Here is a 15,980-nt window from a genome sequence, read left to right as displayed (position 1 = left end):
ACAGATTGTTATAGATAAAGAATATAAGGCTGTGCAAGTGAGATCCCAAAGTTGTTTGGCCACTCATTCTGGAATGGCTTGTGGAAGCAAGTGAGAATATATTCTTACTTAAGCCAGGGTGCTGTACAATTCTCAAGTTAGAAGAAAATGTAAAGTACAAATGCATGCAAGTGTATGGTTGCGTAAAAAACAAGAGATTGCTTTCCGTGATGAATTCTAGGACTCAGCAATCCTTTCCCTTGTTTCTATTCTAATGTAATCAAACGCATCAAACCAGTTAACAAATTCTTCATTGAGAAAATTGGACCAAATTCTTCTTATAACCAAACAAGGATAGGTGATTCCCCCGTGCTTCATGCAATTGGGGACGGATTCCTGCATCTATGGTGTTTTGAGGCAATTGAAAAAGTTCCAAGATGGTTATCTGGTAGACATCTACTGGCGTACAACATGTTTGATGTGCCACGCCACGTTTTACATTGTTTGTTGACTACCGAATGTCATTCTTCTCCTTTATCGGGAATTTGGGGCCAACTATAAATAGAAATTCAAGGGTGGAGCTAGTCATCTACTAGGGTGATGATGCCTAAGTCTGGTACAACATGTCCGTGTAGCGACTAACTCTGTTGATGTCATAAGAGTTTCATTAGAGACTTTTAAGGTTAGAGATATTTTTTGAATGGTAACTTTAGTTGGACAGTGTTTGGTCTACTAGTATGATCATTTATAAGTTATATAACTTATTTTGTTACGCGTTTGTTAAAAGTTAAGAGTTTAAATATTACTTATTTTTTAAGCTATTTTGGTAACTTATTCCAAAAGCTCCCCCCTTAGACGGTGTTTGGTCTACTAGTTTGACCATTTATAAGTTACGTAACTTATTTTGTTAAACGTTTGTTAAAAGTTCAGAATTTAAACGTTACTTAACGTTTAAGCTATTTTGGTAACTTCCCCCCCTCCCCCCTCCACTTTAACGCTACTTAACTTTTAAGTTATTTTGGTAACTTATTCCAAAAGCTCTCCCCCATTTTTCAAATAAGCTCTTTGTAACATCTCACATCGAGCAATGGGAAGGACCAGAATAACTTATCCTGATGGATCTATGCGAACTTCCCAGGGGGTTACCCATCCTTAAGCTTCCCCACCTCAAGCATGTTTAACCTCGGAGTTCTTTACCTACATTCAGCCCAAAAGATATTTAGTTGGTGTTGTTTCCTTCCTTACTTATTTTCGATATATACTACCATTATCTAGGCTCTTAGGGTATTACATTCTTTCCCCTTTAAACACATGACGTCCTCATCATGCGACCTTACAACCGGTCCCAGATCTCCCCCTTTTGCATGGCTGATGTGGGATTTGCCTAAGGTGCCACGCACCCCCATTAGGGACTCAGCATCATTGCTGAAGTTTGCCCTACTACTGCGTTTAGAGGCTCGGGGGTCGACTCTGATACCACCTGTAACATCCCACATCAAGCCATAAGAAGGACCAGAACAATTTATCCTGATGGGCCTACGCGAACTTCTCAGGGGGTCACCCATCCTTAAGCTTCCCCACCTCAAGCACGCTTAACTCCAGAGTTTTTTTGCCTACATTCAATCTAAAAGGTATCTAGCTAGTGTTGTTTCCTTCCTTACTTATTCTTGATATATACTACTATTCTCTGGACTCTTGGGATATTACACTCTTTGTAGCTTATTGCATTAATCAAAGATGAAGAATTTACGCCCCTAGGGTTTAGCCTGGTGGTTCCTAGTGATTCCCAAGGGTGTTGCCATCACGTTTGCATTGATCTAGGATTCGAAACCAAGGGATTGTTAGGTCCTGATTTACCTCTCCCAGTATCAGGGGGTGCCAGTGATAGGGTGTAATCTAAAAAAAAAAAAAAAAGATGAAGAATTTACTCTCAAACATTCTAGATATTTACAACTCTATTTTTTCTCCTCTCTCTGCCTTCGTCGTCACCTGACCCATTTTCGGCCGCCACCTCCATCACTGCCTCCTCTATGTTTGTTGTCGTCGTCTATCGTTGTCGCCCCCATCTGTGATTCCATTCCTTAAATATATATAAAATATATATATTTAACATATATACATATATATATATTTTAATGTATATCGAATTAATATATTTAATATTTTAATTAAAAATAATATTTTTATAAATTTTATTTATATTATTCAACTACATGTCTATTTTTTTTTTTTTTTTCAAATTCTAATAGTTTATCAACTTTTTCAAACCAAACACATAACTATACAACTAACAATTTAAAATATATTTATCCAAATACATTATCAACCTAAACGATACCCAACTCCTAACCTTTACACAACTTATAAGCTATAAAATAAACTGATAAGCCAAACAGCATCTTGGTAAGATGTTAGATGAAAAAGAATGATAATTCAAAATTCTATACTTAAATTCTAGAAAAGTAGTTTGTAGTAGATAATGGCTCATATACTCTCTTTTGTAAGGAGCTTTATGTTAGTGAAATGAGAACTGAGAAAAACGAGTGAGAAAATTTATTTCTCTGCAATTTCTTTCTCTCTTATGTTCTGAAATTTAACAATCTCGGTAAACCTCTTTTCTACCGCAAATCAATTTGTGTCTTGTGGGGTACTATTTGGTTTAGTGTTTGGTGAATCTGTCCACTGCTTTATTGATAATTTACAGAGTCCCAGTCCCAAGTTGGAAGCGTCGATACTATATCTGGTAAATTAAGTGATGGTAGCAGCTATGGAAGCCAATAAGTATAGAATTGAGGGGGGAAAGAGAACACAACAAAACATGAGAAGACAATTAAACGAGCAGATGGTGAGCAAGACATCAAAGTTTGCAAAACCTAAAACTTGAAATGAACTCGAGCAATGTGCCATTATACGTAATGTTGAATTCAGTGGGATGATTGCTGCAAAACAATCAGAAACTGCAAATTCAGGAACTAAAGAAATGGATTGGAAGGATCACCATCATTCATTTTGCTTTACAATTAGTCATCTCTTTCTTGTCTTTAAAGACTGCACGTAAACCAATGCTAACTTCAATCATGGATGTTTTCAAATTCGAAACGCATAAGAAGCTTAACGGATTTGTATGGTTTTCCCCTACGGTCGTGCAGTGGAACTGCTCGAATTCCAGTCCTTAGTTCTGAAACAGGCAAGCAAGTTTGGCCGGCAAAGTCATTTCTGCCAGCGGGGTCATCATCCTTCACTTTAATCCAAAGCAATGCCAATTCAGGAACCCTGAGTCGGAATTCAAAGCTCTCATTCCATTCTGGAATCCACTCGTCAGTAACTGTTGTTGTCCTCATCGTTTTCTCATCTGCTCGCACTCCGGCAATTCCAACCTGCAAACACATCAAGCAGGAACTCCATCCATTTATCCCGAAGACAATCCCATATAGCAGGATAACAGCTTGATATGTTATTGTTGCATGTTGTTTAATTAAGCAATAACAGTTTCGACAAGGAATCATATTTAGCACCAAGACAGTCTACCAGATGGCAGAAAAGCAAACTAAAGACAAGAAAATGCATGGTTTGATGCATTATCAACTGGAATTATAGGGTAGTAGTACATTTTGGTAGTAACAAATTGTTGAGAAATAGTGACATTGTTACTGGTTATCTAATCTGCTGTAATTTTACTGTTTTGATGAATATTTTATTTTTGCTATGATCAACTAGCTGCAGCAGAAATTAAGGAAGATATTTCTTAGATTTTCAGCATCTAAGGTTTTTGAGCTGTGAATATGTGGTCCAGCTTAAATTCAGCTGAAATTTAGAAGTCAAAGTGTCTTTATCAGTCAAGAGCAGTAGTTGACTGTTGAAAAAGTGTATTTTGTTATCAATCTTATGAATGTGAAGTAGAAGATGTTCTGGTCTTTTCCCAGCACATATTACTCTCCATTTCTTTGCTTAAAAAGCTAACAAGTGGTATCAAAGCAGCAATCTGATCTTAGAAAGGGCTGTGATTGTTCGAAGCATAGAAGCTGAGAGGAAATCTACAGGATAAAAACACTTTGCAGATGGCTTCCAGTCATTATACAGCACAACCACCACCACAGTTCACAGGTGAAAACTATGCCTCTTGGGCAATAAAAATGAAGGCTTGCCTGCAGGCTTATGATCTGTGGGAGGTAACAGAGACCGGAGAAGATCCGCCACCTTTGAGGGCAAATCCTACCATTACTCAGATAAAGCATCACAGCAAGGAGGTTGTAAAAAAGTTCAAAGCTCTATCAGCTATTCATGCAGCTGTTTCTGAGTCTATCTTTATTAGGATTATGGCGTGTACTTCAGAAAAGGAAGCTTGGGACAAGATTAAGGAAGAGTTCCAGGGAAGCACGAGAACTAGGCAAATGCAAGTTCTCAATTTAAGGAGAGAATTTGAGTCTCTCAAGATGAAGGAATCAGAGACTGAAGGAATTCTCTGACAGACTTCTCAAGGTTGTAAATCAGATTAGAATTATGGGTGAAGAATTGAATGATAAACGTGTGGCGGAAAAGTTTCTAAAAAGTCAACCAGAAAAATTTGAAGCAAAGATCTCATCCCTGGAAGAGTCAAGAGATCTTTCTCAAATTTCCTTAGCTGAGTTGGTAAATGCTTTGCAAGCTACAGAGCAGAGGAGGGCTATTAGACAAGATGAGTCCTCAGAAAATGCTTTTGTAGCCACTCAGAAAGGAAAAACACCTACAACTAATGGAGGCAGAAAGAGCTATGGTGGTAAAAGAGACAAGGCAAAGAAGGAAGGCCAGAACAGTAGGTTTGGTGATAAGAAAGGAAAGTATCCACCATGCTCAATCTGTAAGAAGAATAATCATTCTGAAAGGTTCTGTTGGTACAGACCTGGAGTACAACGCAGAGCTTGCAAACAAATGGGTCATGTTGAAAAGGTTTGCAAGAATAAAGGAGAACAAGCAGCTCAAGTAGAGGAGTCAGCACAGCAATCAGAGGAAACCTTGTTTGTTGCTAGTCGTTATTCAGCCAACTGCAGCTCGGAATCATGGCTAATAGATAGTGGGTGTTCTTATCACATGACCTCTGAAATAAACAACTTTAGAGAAATTGACAAGACCTACAAGTCAATTGTTAGAATTGGAAATGGAGAGCTCTTGGAGGTCAAAGGCAAAGGGATTGTTGCTGTAGTCACTCCCTCAGGTACCAAACTTATCTATGATGTTTTATATGCTGTAGTCACTCCCTCAAGTCAATTGTTGGTCAAATGCTTGAGAACAACTATTCACTGGTTTTCAAGGACAAAATGTGTACAATATTGGACCCTGCTGGTTGTGAATTGATGCATGTTAAAATGATACATAGAAGCTTCTCCTTAAAATGGAAAAATTCAAATGCTTATGTTCAGTAGATGCATCCACCCTTTGGCACAGGAGGTTTGGTCATTCAAATTTTTCATCATTAAAATTTATGCATGCTAAGCAACTAGTCTCTGATATGCCAGCTATACATGATTATGGGAGCATGTGTGAGATTTGCCAGCTTGGAAAGCAAAACAGGCTGCCTTTTCCAACAGGTAATGCTTGGAGAGCTAATGAGAAACTTCAACTTATCCACTCTGATGTGTGTGGCCCTATGGGGACTCCATCACTAAATGGGAGTAGATACTTCATATTATTTATTGATGACTTTTCTAGAATGTGCTGGGTGTTCTTTATGAAGCAAAAATCTGAAGTCTTCAAAACTTCAAAGCAAGTGTGGAAAATCAAAGCTGTAGTAAAAATTAAAGCACTTAGGACTGACAATGGTTCTGAGTATAATTCAGAAAAGTTCAAGAAGTTGTGTGATGCTAATGGCATTCACCATCAACTTACAGTGAGGTACACACCTCAGCAAAATGGGGTATGTGAAAGAAAGAGCAGAACAGTTCTTGGGATGGCCAGATGGATGCTATTAGAAAAGAATCTGCCTAAAAGTTTTTGGGCAGAAGCTGTGAATGTTGCAGTTTATCTCCAGAACAGACTTCCAACTAGATCGCTGAAGAAACAAACACCATTTGAGTGCTGGTTTGGCACAAAACCTTCAGTGAATCATCTGAAGACATTTGGATGCATTTGTTATGTACATATACCAGAAGCTAAAAGAGACAAGTTAGGCAAAAAAGAAGATGTAGGGCTTTTCTTGGGTTATAGCAACAATGTAAAAGGGTACAGAATATTCAATTTGCTGTCAAAAAAGGTTGAGATAGGAAGAGATGTGAAATTTTATGAAAATGCATGCTGAGATTGGGAGAAATCTTAGATTTGGTCCCCTCTCAAGAAGCAAATTGAGGAAGAGACTTTCCTAGAACAAGATGTAACTTCTGTTGGGACTTCAATAGACATTAATTCAAATACTGATGAAGAAGAAGCGATAAGAGGTACCAAGTTACTGTCAAAATCTATGCAAGGAGTTATGTAGCAGTGCTAGAGCCAAGCTGTTTTCAAGAAGCAGTTAGAATATTTGAATGGAGAAAAGCATTTAAAAGCAATGCAAGAAGAAATGTCCATGATTCAGAAAAATGATACATGGAGATTGGTAGCAAGGCCAGAAGATCAAAGAGTAATAGGAGTGAAGTGGGTATTTAAAGCGAAATTAAATCCTGATGGCTCAATCAATAGATACAAAGCCATACCTGTTGTCAAGGGATATGCACAACAATATGGGATAGGTTTCTCTGATACCTTTGCTCCTGTGGCAAGATATGACACAATCAGATTGTTGATAGCCTTAGCAGCTCAAAATGGGTGGAAAATATATCAGCTGGATGTAAAGTCAGCTTTCTTGAATGGGTACCTTGAAGAACAGATTTTTGTTGAGCAGCCAGAGGGGTTTCAAATTAAAGCTGAAGAAGATAAGGTGTATTTGTTGAATAAGGCTTTGTATGGTCTTAAACAGGTACCCAGGGCCTTGTATGACAGGATTGATAGCTATTTAATTAGTCTGGGATTTGAAAGAAGCTGCAGTGAACCCACTCTTTATGTTAAAAAGGTTAATTCTGATTTCATGATCATTTCTCTTTATGTTGATGACCTCTTAGTCACAGGCACCAATTACAAACTGGTGGAAGAATTCAAAGGTGAGATGCAAAAAATTTTTGAAATGACAGATCTTGGCAAGATTTCTTCTTTTCTTGCATGGAGATTATGCAGTTTGAAGGTGGAATTTTTATATGCCAAAGGAAATATGCAAAGGGAATTCTAAATAAATTCTCTATGGAGAATTGTAAATCAATTAGTACTCCTCTAGCTCAAAATGAGAAGTTGAACAAGAATAATGGTGCTATGAAGATAGATGCAAGTGTTTACAGGAGTTTAATTGGATGTTTGTTGTATCTAACAACTACCAGACCCGATATCCTATATGCCACCAGTTTTTTGTCAAGATTTATGCAAAGTCCTAGTGAGTTACACTTCAAGGCTGCCAAATGTGTGCTGAGATACATCAGACGGGCAATAAACCTGGGTATTTTGTATAAAGAGTCAGAAAGTGTGAAGCTAGTTGGGTACACTGAGTGACTGAGGAGGCTCATATGATGACTTAAAGAGTACATCTGGATATGTTTTTGCTCTTGGATCAAGTTTCTTTAGCTGGAACTCCCAGAAGCAAAACACGGTAGCTCAATCAACAGCAGAGGCAGAGCATATTGCACCTGCTGCTGCTGTTAATCAAACAATATGGCTAAAGAAGATTCTAACTGATTTAAAACAGAAGCACAGAGGAGCTACTGAGATACACTGTGATAACAAGTCTGCTATAGCCATGTCCAAGAACCCAGTATTTCATGGGAAGACCAAGCATATAAAAATAAAATATCACCTTGTTAGGGAGGCAGAGAAAGAAAAAGAAGTTGACTTGATTCATTGCAATTCTGAAGAGCAAGTTACAGATATAATGACTAAAGCCTTACCCAAAGCAAGGTTTGAAAAGTGTTGCGCAAACAACAGAATCGCACACACACACAGATACCACTGAAGCCTTTTGACCCAATCAATAGAGACAAAATTGATACTAAAAATAAACACAACCAACAAACACAAACATAAACTGATGGAAAATAAACGACACGAGAGATTTACCGTGATTCACCCAAAAGGGCTACGTCCACGTTGAGCTCTGGCAAAGGAGTGCTCACTACACTATCGGAGTAAAATAGGGTTTACAATAATTACAATATACAAGCCTCACAACCACTCTTATGTACACAGATTGGTTCATTATCAAAATCGCCTCAAAACCATAAAAATGGAAGATCAGAGGCTTACCCTATTGAACCAGAGAGAAGAACGAGAAGGAGCCAAAGAGTCTAAAACAACACAAATGAGAAAAACCCTCAAACCTCTTGGCGTCTACTCACTCTCTCTCTCAATCTCTTATCATTACAAATCCCAATGCACAGTGAATAAATAAGGGTTGCACGATGTAAAAGAATGGCTGGGATTACAGCAGATAAAAGGCAGCATCGACGGTCCAGATTGCACACAAGGACAAGGCATTCGGTGTTAGAGTTATGCCCCACAAGCCAATTATATTTACATGTAATTGATCATACTTTACATTTTGATTCTTTATCTTCAATCAATTGTTATTGCAAGGCATTATGTTTTTATTTGTCATTCATGGTTGTCATCATTATTTATTGTAATCCATACTTGACAAAGTCCATAAATCAAATAGACTCATGGAATATGGTTGTGTATAGAGATGACGATCATGAAACATATTCCTTTCAAGTCTTGATCTTAAATGTTCCTAGTCATAGAGTTATTAGGATTGGACACTAATAACTCGGATAGACTAGCACATATGATGCATGCTCAATTAGAAGAATGTCTCGTTTCATGGACATTGGTGTGAGGACATTAGTGCGTATATGTGGGTGCTTATTATAAGAATAAGTACACTGAACTGACCCGTTACAGAATTCCAAATGGTTATTATTTAATATCAAATTGAAATTTCTGTGTTGCAATAGTGCAGATTGATCCTTAGATTTGAGACATCATGGTAGTCTTATATTTGACTGGTTACACTTTGATTCTTTTTTGGATTCTAATGGAGTCATTAATAAATTATCACTGGGCGTAACCTTATCATATATGAAGGCTTGTGAATGTCGAAATAGGATTCATCACTTATTGATAAGATGAGAAGATGTCCTATGTATTCCGATGATTTCATGACTGAGGAAATCCTTGGCCAAGGTGAGGTGGAAATCAAAAGGTGTTTTGATTTCACCTATCAAGTCATAAATCTGGAATGGATACATAGTTATTAAATGATTAGGGTTTCATCATAAAACCATACCCTAAATTCAATTGGGACATAGATTGATTAAAGGATTTTACTGCACGGTAATTGCAATTGAAAAGGTCTGTGTTTTTCATCGTTGGCTAGGTATTCATGGCATGTTGCTAGACATTAACCATGATATGTAGGGTTTTAGAATTAATTTGATTAATTCTAAAACTATTAATTAAAGAGTTTAATTAAGAAGCCCATGAGATGTGCTAATTAAAGAGTTTAATTAATCTAATGAGTTGGGCCTTCATATAGCCCAATGGAATTGGCCCTACATCTAGCCTAATAGTGAACCTAAGGGGTCACACACTTAGGTCGAGCCCGTTCCACAATTTAAAAGAGAGATTCGGCCCAATGTGATTAAAGGCCGAGCTTAAATTGTTTAGGGGTTTTCCAAGGCACTATTAGGGTTTTTAACTCTATAAATATGCCACTTAAGAAGTTGGAAAAAAGAGAAGAAATTCAGATCTCTCTCAAGAGGCGCCTAAGGATGCTAGCACTACTCGAGGCGTTCGTGGAAAGGGTCGATCATGTGGACCGACTTGGAGGAGTTCGTGCTTGCAACTCTACGGATCATAACCGGGCAGAATCGAAGCTTCACGGTCGCTGGTTTCCTAACATTTGGCACGATCGACAGAAGGACAACCGGGCGGTTGCCAAGCTGCCCTCTGCTGCCATGTGGCAGCGGTTGCAGCTGACCCTCCTGCCCGGTTCCTTTAATTTGAAACAGTGTCCCTTTAATTTGAAACAGTGTCGTTGAATGCTTCATAATCAACAAAAAGCTAAGAGAACTGCTTGGTGTTTCCAGTAATAATGTCAAGGAAGAGTTTTGAGAATAGTGACATTGTTACTGGTTATCTAATCTACAGTAACTTTACTGTTTTGATGAATATTTTATTTTTTCTTTGTTTTGATCAACTGGCTGCAGCAGAAATTAAGGAAGACATTTCTTAGATTTTCAGCATCTAAGGTTTTTGTGCTGTGAATATGTGGTCCAGCTTAAAGTTAGCTGAAATTTAGAAGTCAAAGTGTCTTTATCAGTCTAGAACAGTTGTTGACCGTTGAAAAAGTGTATTTTGTACTAGTATATAATCTTATGAATGTGAAGTAGAAGATGTTCTGGTCTTTTCCAGCACATATTACTCTCCATTTCTTTGCTTCAGCCAGTTGATCAAATGACCAGAACATATATAAGAAATGTCTTCCTTAATTTCTTAAAAATGTACTAGTACAAATGGCCATGAGGATTTCTCAACTAGGTTGATTTTTTGTATACAAATTTTGGCCATGTTCTCTTTCTTGTTTTCAGGTCATTTTCAATTTTCTAAAACAGTAAAAACATGTTTACTTTCATATTTTTAAAAACACATTTTCGAAAACAAGAAAAAAAATTTGTAAAAAAAACTTAAAATAACAAAAAGTCGTCTTAGTTGTTTTTATCACAAACACACTCAAAAATTTTCAAAGCATGGAAAACAATACAGACAAAAAGAACGCGTTTTCAGTAATTTCAAAACAAACACTCAAAATACAAAACTGAAAATGAATTCAAAACTAAAAACTAAAATACGAAGAAAACAACCCCTTCATAATTTGTATATTGTTACCCTTCAATTGAAGAACTAAAAGCATTTATTTAACCCTTTGTCCATGAGTATGATGATTTCAAAGTGTGCACATACCTATATATCTTGCTACATGAAAAAATGAATCCAATCATTATAGGAGGAGAGAAGAAAATGTATCTTTGTATATAGAACTCATCATCTTACTTTTGCATAGAAGTCTGGAGGGGAGCACAGATCAAAGTGGTTATGGTGGAAATCTGAATGCCAGCCATGGCCCATATATAATTTTACCTGCTTATTGCCCATGGGTTAACAGAGATTTGTAATTCACAGAGAGAGAGAGAGAGAGAGAGAGAGAGAGAGAGAAGATTGAGGAAATCTAATAGTCACATTACTTTGGGAATCCACACCTTCAAAATTGTCTTGATTGGGACGTCCTTGCTTGGATCAAAAACAGTATTTGGATCTAATAGGAAATTTGGTTTTTTGACATAACCACAGCCACCGTTGGCTCTGAACATGCCTTGCATCTTCCACAGATGATGTCCATATCCCTGTTAAAAAATGAAAGGAAAATAGAGAAGGAATTCAATGAAATAATGTTCAACAACTTGTATACATTTTCCTATTTCACCTTTAAAAACAGCGAGAATGGGAAACAATCACCTTATCATGCAGAATGTTATTGCATATTCATGTTCAAGAAAGAGATCTCCTTACACCTTAAATGCAAAAGTTTTGGCAACTTCCCTAAATGTTACCCAACTAATTTAATAACTCTAGAATTGCCCACACAGGTCGTAACTGATTTAGCAAACTTTCTTCCTTATCTTAACCTCATGAACTGCAATGCCCTTTCTTTAAACTAAAATGAAGATGAGATCTAACGAATCAATGTCCAGGCGGGAAATGCTTTGCTAGTGATGCTACTAAGAAAGAAAGAGAAGGTAAAATAATTGCTCCTTGTCCCTTAAAGCCCTTCCAGACAAAAACAGGGCCATACTCACCATACTATATGTAGGCTCCTTACAAAACTAAGAGTAAAATTGCGTTGAGAACAAAGAACTCTTGTCTGATGATTTGTTAAGCCACATGCTTCTTCAAAAGATGATGAGATCTAGGAGTTGTCCAAGAATGGATTTGGCATCACAGAGGTAGAAGAGTTCTAAATTGATACCTTAATGTTCCCTATTTCAAGGCGAGAGAGAGAGAGAGAGAGAGAGAGAGAGAGAATTTCCTGGTAAGTTTGTCATAAATCTTGTGGCCATTGCATTATTGTGTACAACAACAATCACAAGTCTTAATCCCAAAAGGTGGGTCATTGCATTGATTTGCTGTTTTCTGTTTGGATTAGTACATAAATAGGTAAGGTTGTAAAATTTGAAATAAAAACACATTCAAATATGCATTCCTGTATATAAATAGTACATAAAGCAAGCAAGGGTAAGATTTTATGTAGCAAGTGAGAGCTTTTGAAAAGGCAACTAAAAGTTCAAATTTGGCACCCAATCTAACAATCTAACCTGCATATTAAATGCAACCATTTGTGCTCCATGTGTCCAACCAACCATAGGATTGTAATTGGATGACAAAAGACGTGTACATAAAGCAAGCAAGGGTCAGATTTTATGCAGCAAGTGAGAGCTTTTGAAAAGGCAACCAAAAGTTCGAATTTGGCACCCAATGTAAATTAACAATCTAACCTGCATGTTAAATGCAACCATTTGTGCTCCATGTGTCCAACCAACCATAGGATCGTAATTGGATGACAAAAGACGTGTACCCTTGGGATAAACTCTCAGTAAATACACCTGGGTAAACCTGAAAAAAATAATTATTACAATGAATTATCAAGATGGGTGTGAGACATGAGAGAGAAAGAAATTAAGCAAGTAAATAATTTCCAACTCCTGATCCAGTTATAATTACTACAGGAAACTCCTGATCCAGTTATTATTACTACAGGAATGACTTAAAGCGGTATCTCTGGTTGTTGGATCAAATTATTCATTCAATCTATAAATTCTAACCCACCATACATTGATAACATGATTCAAGCCAAGGTTTAGCCAACCCTTGATAGGTTCAGCTTTCTGAATTCATGGTCTCAGACTCAGCCTGGCCAATGCTTAGTAGATAAAGAACCAAAGAAGATGCAGTGAAGATGATGGGGAACCACAAAATAACAAATAAAGATATTAGTTTTATGTGATTAGTCAGTTTGATTTTATCTTAAGGAATTGTAGTTTTATTAGAATTCTTAATAAATTATGTGGTGGAATTTAAGACGTATTACATTACCATATAGATGGGATTAGTTTTAAAAATGTTTTAGTTGTTTTAGGATTTTTATTAATCCTATAATATTGCTTATTGACATAATCAGAAATTATGGTTTACAGTATGATAAATGTAAAGTTTTTGGAGAATCTTTAAACTCTCCCTCTCTCTCAGCCACTTCTCTTTTCTTCTTCCTCCTCCCTCTCTCAGCCACTTCTCTTTTCTTCTCTCTGTTCTTCTCCTGATATTCTTCACTTCTCTTGCTCTTCTTCTTTGGTTCTCCATCAGTATACATCTGGAAATCTTGAAGGAAATTCTTCATTTTCCTCCAAATATAACAGTTGCAATGGTGTATTACTTAAAATTGTTTTACTTAAATGATTGAAATAGTCATAGACAAACTTAATGCAATAGGATACTACATATTAATAAGCACGACTATGTAGATAGTAGAAGACCTAGTTTACAAGAACTGATCATGCAGAAAACCCTATCATTACCTGATAATATCAGTTGCATATTTTTTCACAGCATTCTCAAGCTTTTCCTCACTCAAGCTAATACGTTTAACTTTATCAGAATTGTCACAAAGCCAATTTCCTATTCCACCTTTCTGCTTTCCTCCATGAATGGCAATTAAATGCCTGTATTGAGGACCTGCTTGCTGCAAATCTTCATCCTGATGGTCTTCTCCTCCATCTGCTTCATCCTGCTGAGTCAAACAGTTAGCCTAAAATCAACAAAACAAATAGAGATGTGCTGAGCACAGCACCAAACAAATTTTAGTAGTCATGAACCTCAACATCTTCTTTAACTTCATCTCCACAAGGTTCTTTCTCTGCCGGACTCTCTGCCTTCTGTGAATTATTTTGTTGCTTCCCATCAGATCCTGGTAACTCTTTTGGTGGGTTGGTCGAGATCAAAATCTTTTTCTTCAGTGAGAATGGGGAAGGGAGCTCATTTAAGTTTGATTTGGGATGAAACAGTGTTTCCCCAAATGTTTCATGCACCATCTAGTGGAAAAGTTATTTGCATCAAGAAACAGGCATGGCCTTAAATCCATGGAATGGAGGAATTTTACAGAAGTTTAGATGCTCACACTAGCCACTTTAGCTTGGAGATCTGGACCAAGGTGGTCTTCAAAAGTAATCACAACAGGATATTCAGATGCAGAGAAGGCATGATCCTTAATGGCTCGCAAACATTTCACGAGTTTTACTGGAGCTGTGCTTGCCCTAAAATTATCAAGAGAATGACCAATTGAATCAAGTTTAAAAAAAAAGAAGAAGAAGCAAATATAGTCCTTAATCAAGAAATGAAATGTCAGTGAGAGATTTAGTTCATAGGGATTTCTCTGCTTTATTTGGCAACCAATTTTGAGGGAGTTTAGTTAATCCACATCAAAGTTGCCTTTGTTATGATTCTGCACTGCAGTTTCAGGTGAGCATTGCCAAGAAAGATGAAATAACCAATAGAGAGAAGCATGAACCTTAAGGACTACATTTCAAAGAAACCAAGATGGATTCCAAGGGAAAATTTATATATTGTGCTGCAAGCAGATAAAAACATGTTTCAAACTTTCAATGAAACGTTTAGGTACTCAATCAAATTATAGCAACAACATAATTCTCCATCAAGAATATGACAACTTGCATCTGCAGATGTTTGATTATACATCTCACAGACATAATTATACAACTAAGTGAACACATGAAAAAGAGCAGCACATCCCCATGAACTAAATCAAAACCATATCATATTTTGAAAACAAGTGCAGGTTAACTCGTACCCTCCATGACGAACATCCACATCACTTTTTTCTGTCTTACTTGGCCATAAATCCAATTCAATGACTCTTACACCTCTTTGCAGTGCCCTGATGATAGGTGCAGTACTGCAGTCACTAGTGAATTGGTTCCCTGTTATGTATGAGTTGTGGCCTGTGTACAAAAAATAATGTGCCAAAGGTGCTTGCATGTCATGATGCACCTGTGTAACAAATAAATGTTTAATGAGTTCATTATGTCGTTATAGATAGACCAATTGATTGTATTACCATGGAACAGCCAGATCGATTACATGAACGTAATTGTTTAAATTAGAAACTGAAAACAAAGGAACAGGGATTACCTGTGCAGATGGTGAGAGGGGAGGATTATGGTCACTGAGGAGATATCTGAAGAAAGCTTCAAGATGCAAGACCTTACGGTGGAAGATATGGAGATGCTTGAAGCTGTCGAAGATGACCTGAGCCTCCTTTTCTGTTGCACTTTCTTCTCCTTGGAATTCAATCAAGAACTGGAGCAGCCGACCAGTGCTCATAGTGCCATTGTCTGAGTAATTATCAAACACTCTCTTTATATCTTCAGGAGTTTCAGCCGGTCTTAGCATGAACTTTCGTGTGAAACAGGAAACCCCATAATATTGCCTGGACTTCATTTTCCTGAAGAAACGAGGGATTGCAGTGAAAAATGGGCTTCTTATTGTTAAATCTTCTAAGAGCGCAGGGCAAATCAGATTGCTAGGTTATGGCCCACTCTATCCAAAAGATGTAACATTTCAGATCAGAAGAAATTGATACGCAAGCATACGCGTGCAAGCTTGTTTGGCAGGATAGAAGTTTGCCCCTGAAGAGAATTTTAAAACCAGACAGCGGGATCCCACCTTTAATTCAGCCAAATGCTTTAATGTCTTTCTTTCTCCTTTATTGGAAATCAGACGCATCAAGCAAGCCATGAAAGTAAACTGAGGAAATAGGTAATGAGACCTTGCTTTACTCGGTGGGTTTTGAATATGTACATTGCCCAACTCAATGGGTTTTGATA

At 37.2% G+C, this 15,980-nt stretch overlaps 1 protein-coding gene across 5 annotated transcripts; it reads right to left on the bottom strand.

The window, feature by feature from the left end:
* Positions 1 to 2,943: 2,943 nt before the first annotated feature.
* On the bottom strand, positions 2,944 to 15,969 carry LOC127791395 (phosphoinositide phospholipase C 2-like). Of its 5 annotated transcripts, XM_052321262.1 has the most exons (10): positions 15,820 to 15,969; positions 15,286 to 15,598; positions 14,945 to 15,144; positions 14,255 to 14,390; positions 13,953 to 14,168; positions 13,656 to 13,867; positions 12,579 to 12,696; positions 11,271 to 11,429; positions 11,080 to 11,166; positions 2,944 to 3,356 (listed from the first exon to the last, which is right to left on the bottom strand). In XM_052321262.1, the coding sequence occupies exons 2-10, from the start codon at positions 15,592 to 15,594 to the stop codon at positions 3,051 to 3,053; spliced, it is 1,743 nt and encodes a 580-aa protein (XP_052177222.1). In that variant the 5' UTR covers positions 15,595 to 15,598; positions 15,820 to 15,969; the 3' UTR covers positions 2,944 to 3,050. The 5 variants fall into 5 exon arrangements, with proteins under 5 accessions (XP_052177222.1, XP_052177214.1, XP_052177238.1 ...); XM_052321254.1 differs by having other exon boundaries at positions 15,286 to 15,969; XM_052321278.1 differs by having other exon boundaries at positions 11,286 to 11,429; positions 15,286 to 15,969.
* Positions 15,970 to 15,980: the final 11 nt, after the last annotated feature.

This window comes from Diospyros lotus, chromosome 1 (assembly GCF_014633365.1).
Source record: "Diospyros lotus cultivar Yz01 chromosome 1, ASM1463336v1, whole genome shotgun sequence".
NCBI classification, from domain to species: Eukaryota; Viridiplantae; Streptophyta; class Magnoliopsida; order Ericales; family Ebenaceae; genus Diospyros; species Diospyros lotus.
This window is presented reverse-complemented; position numbering and strand designations above follow the sequence as displayed.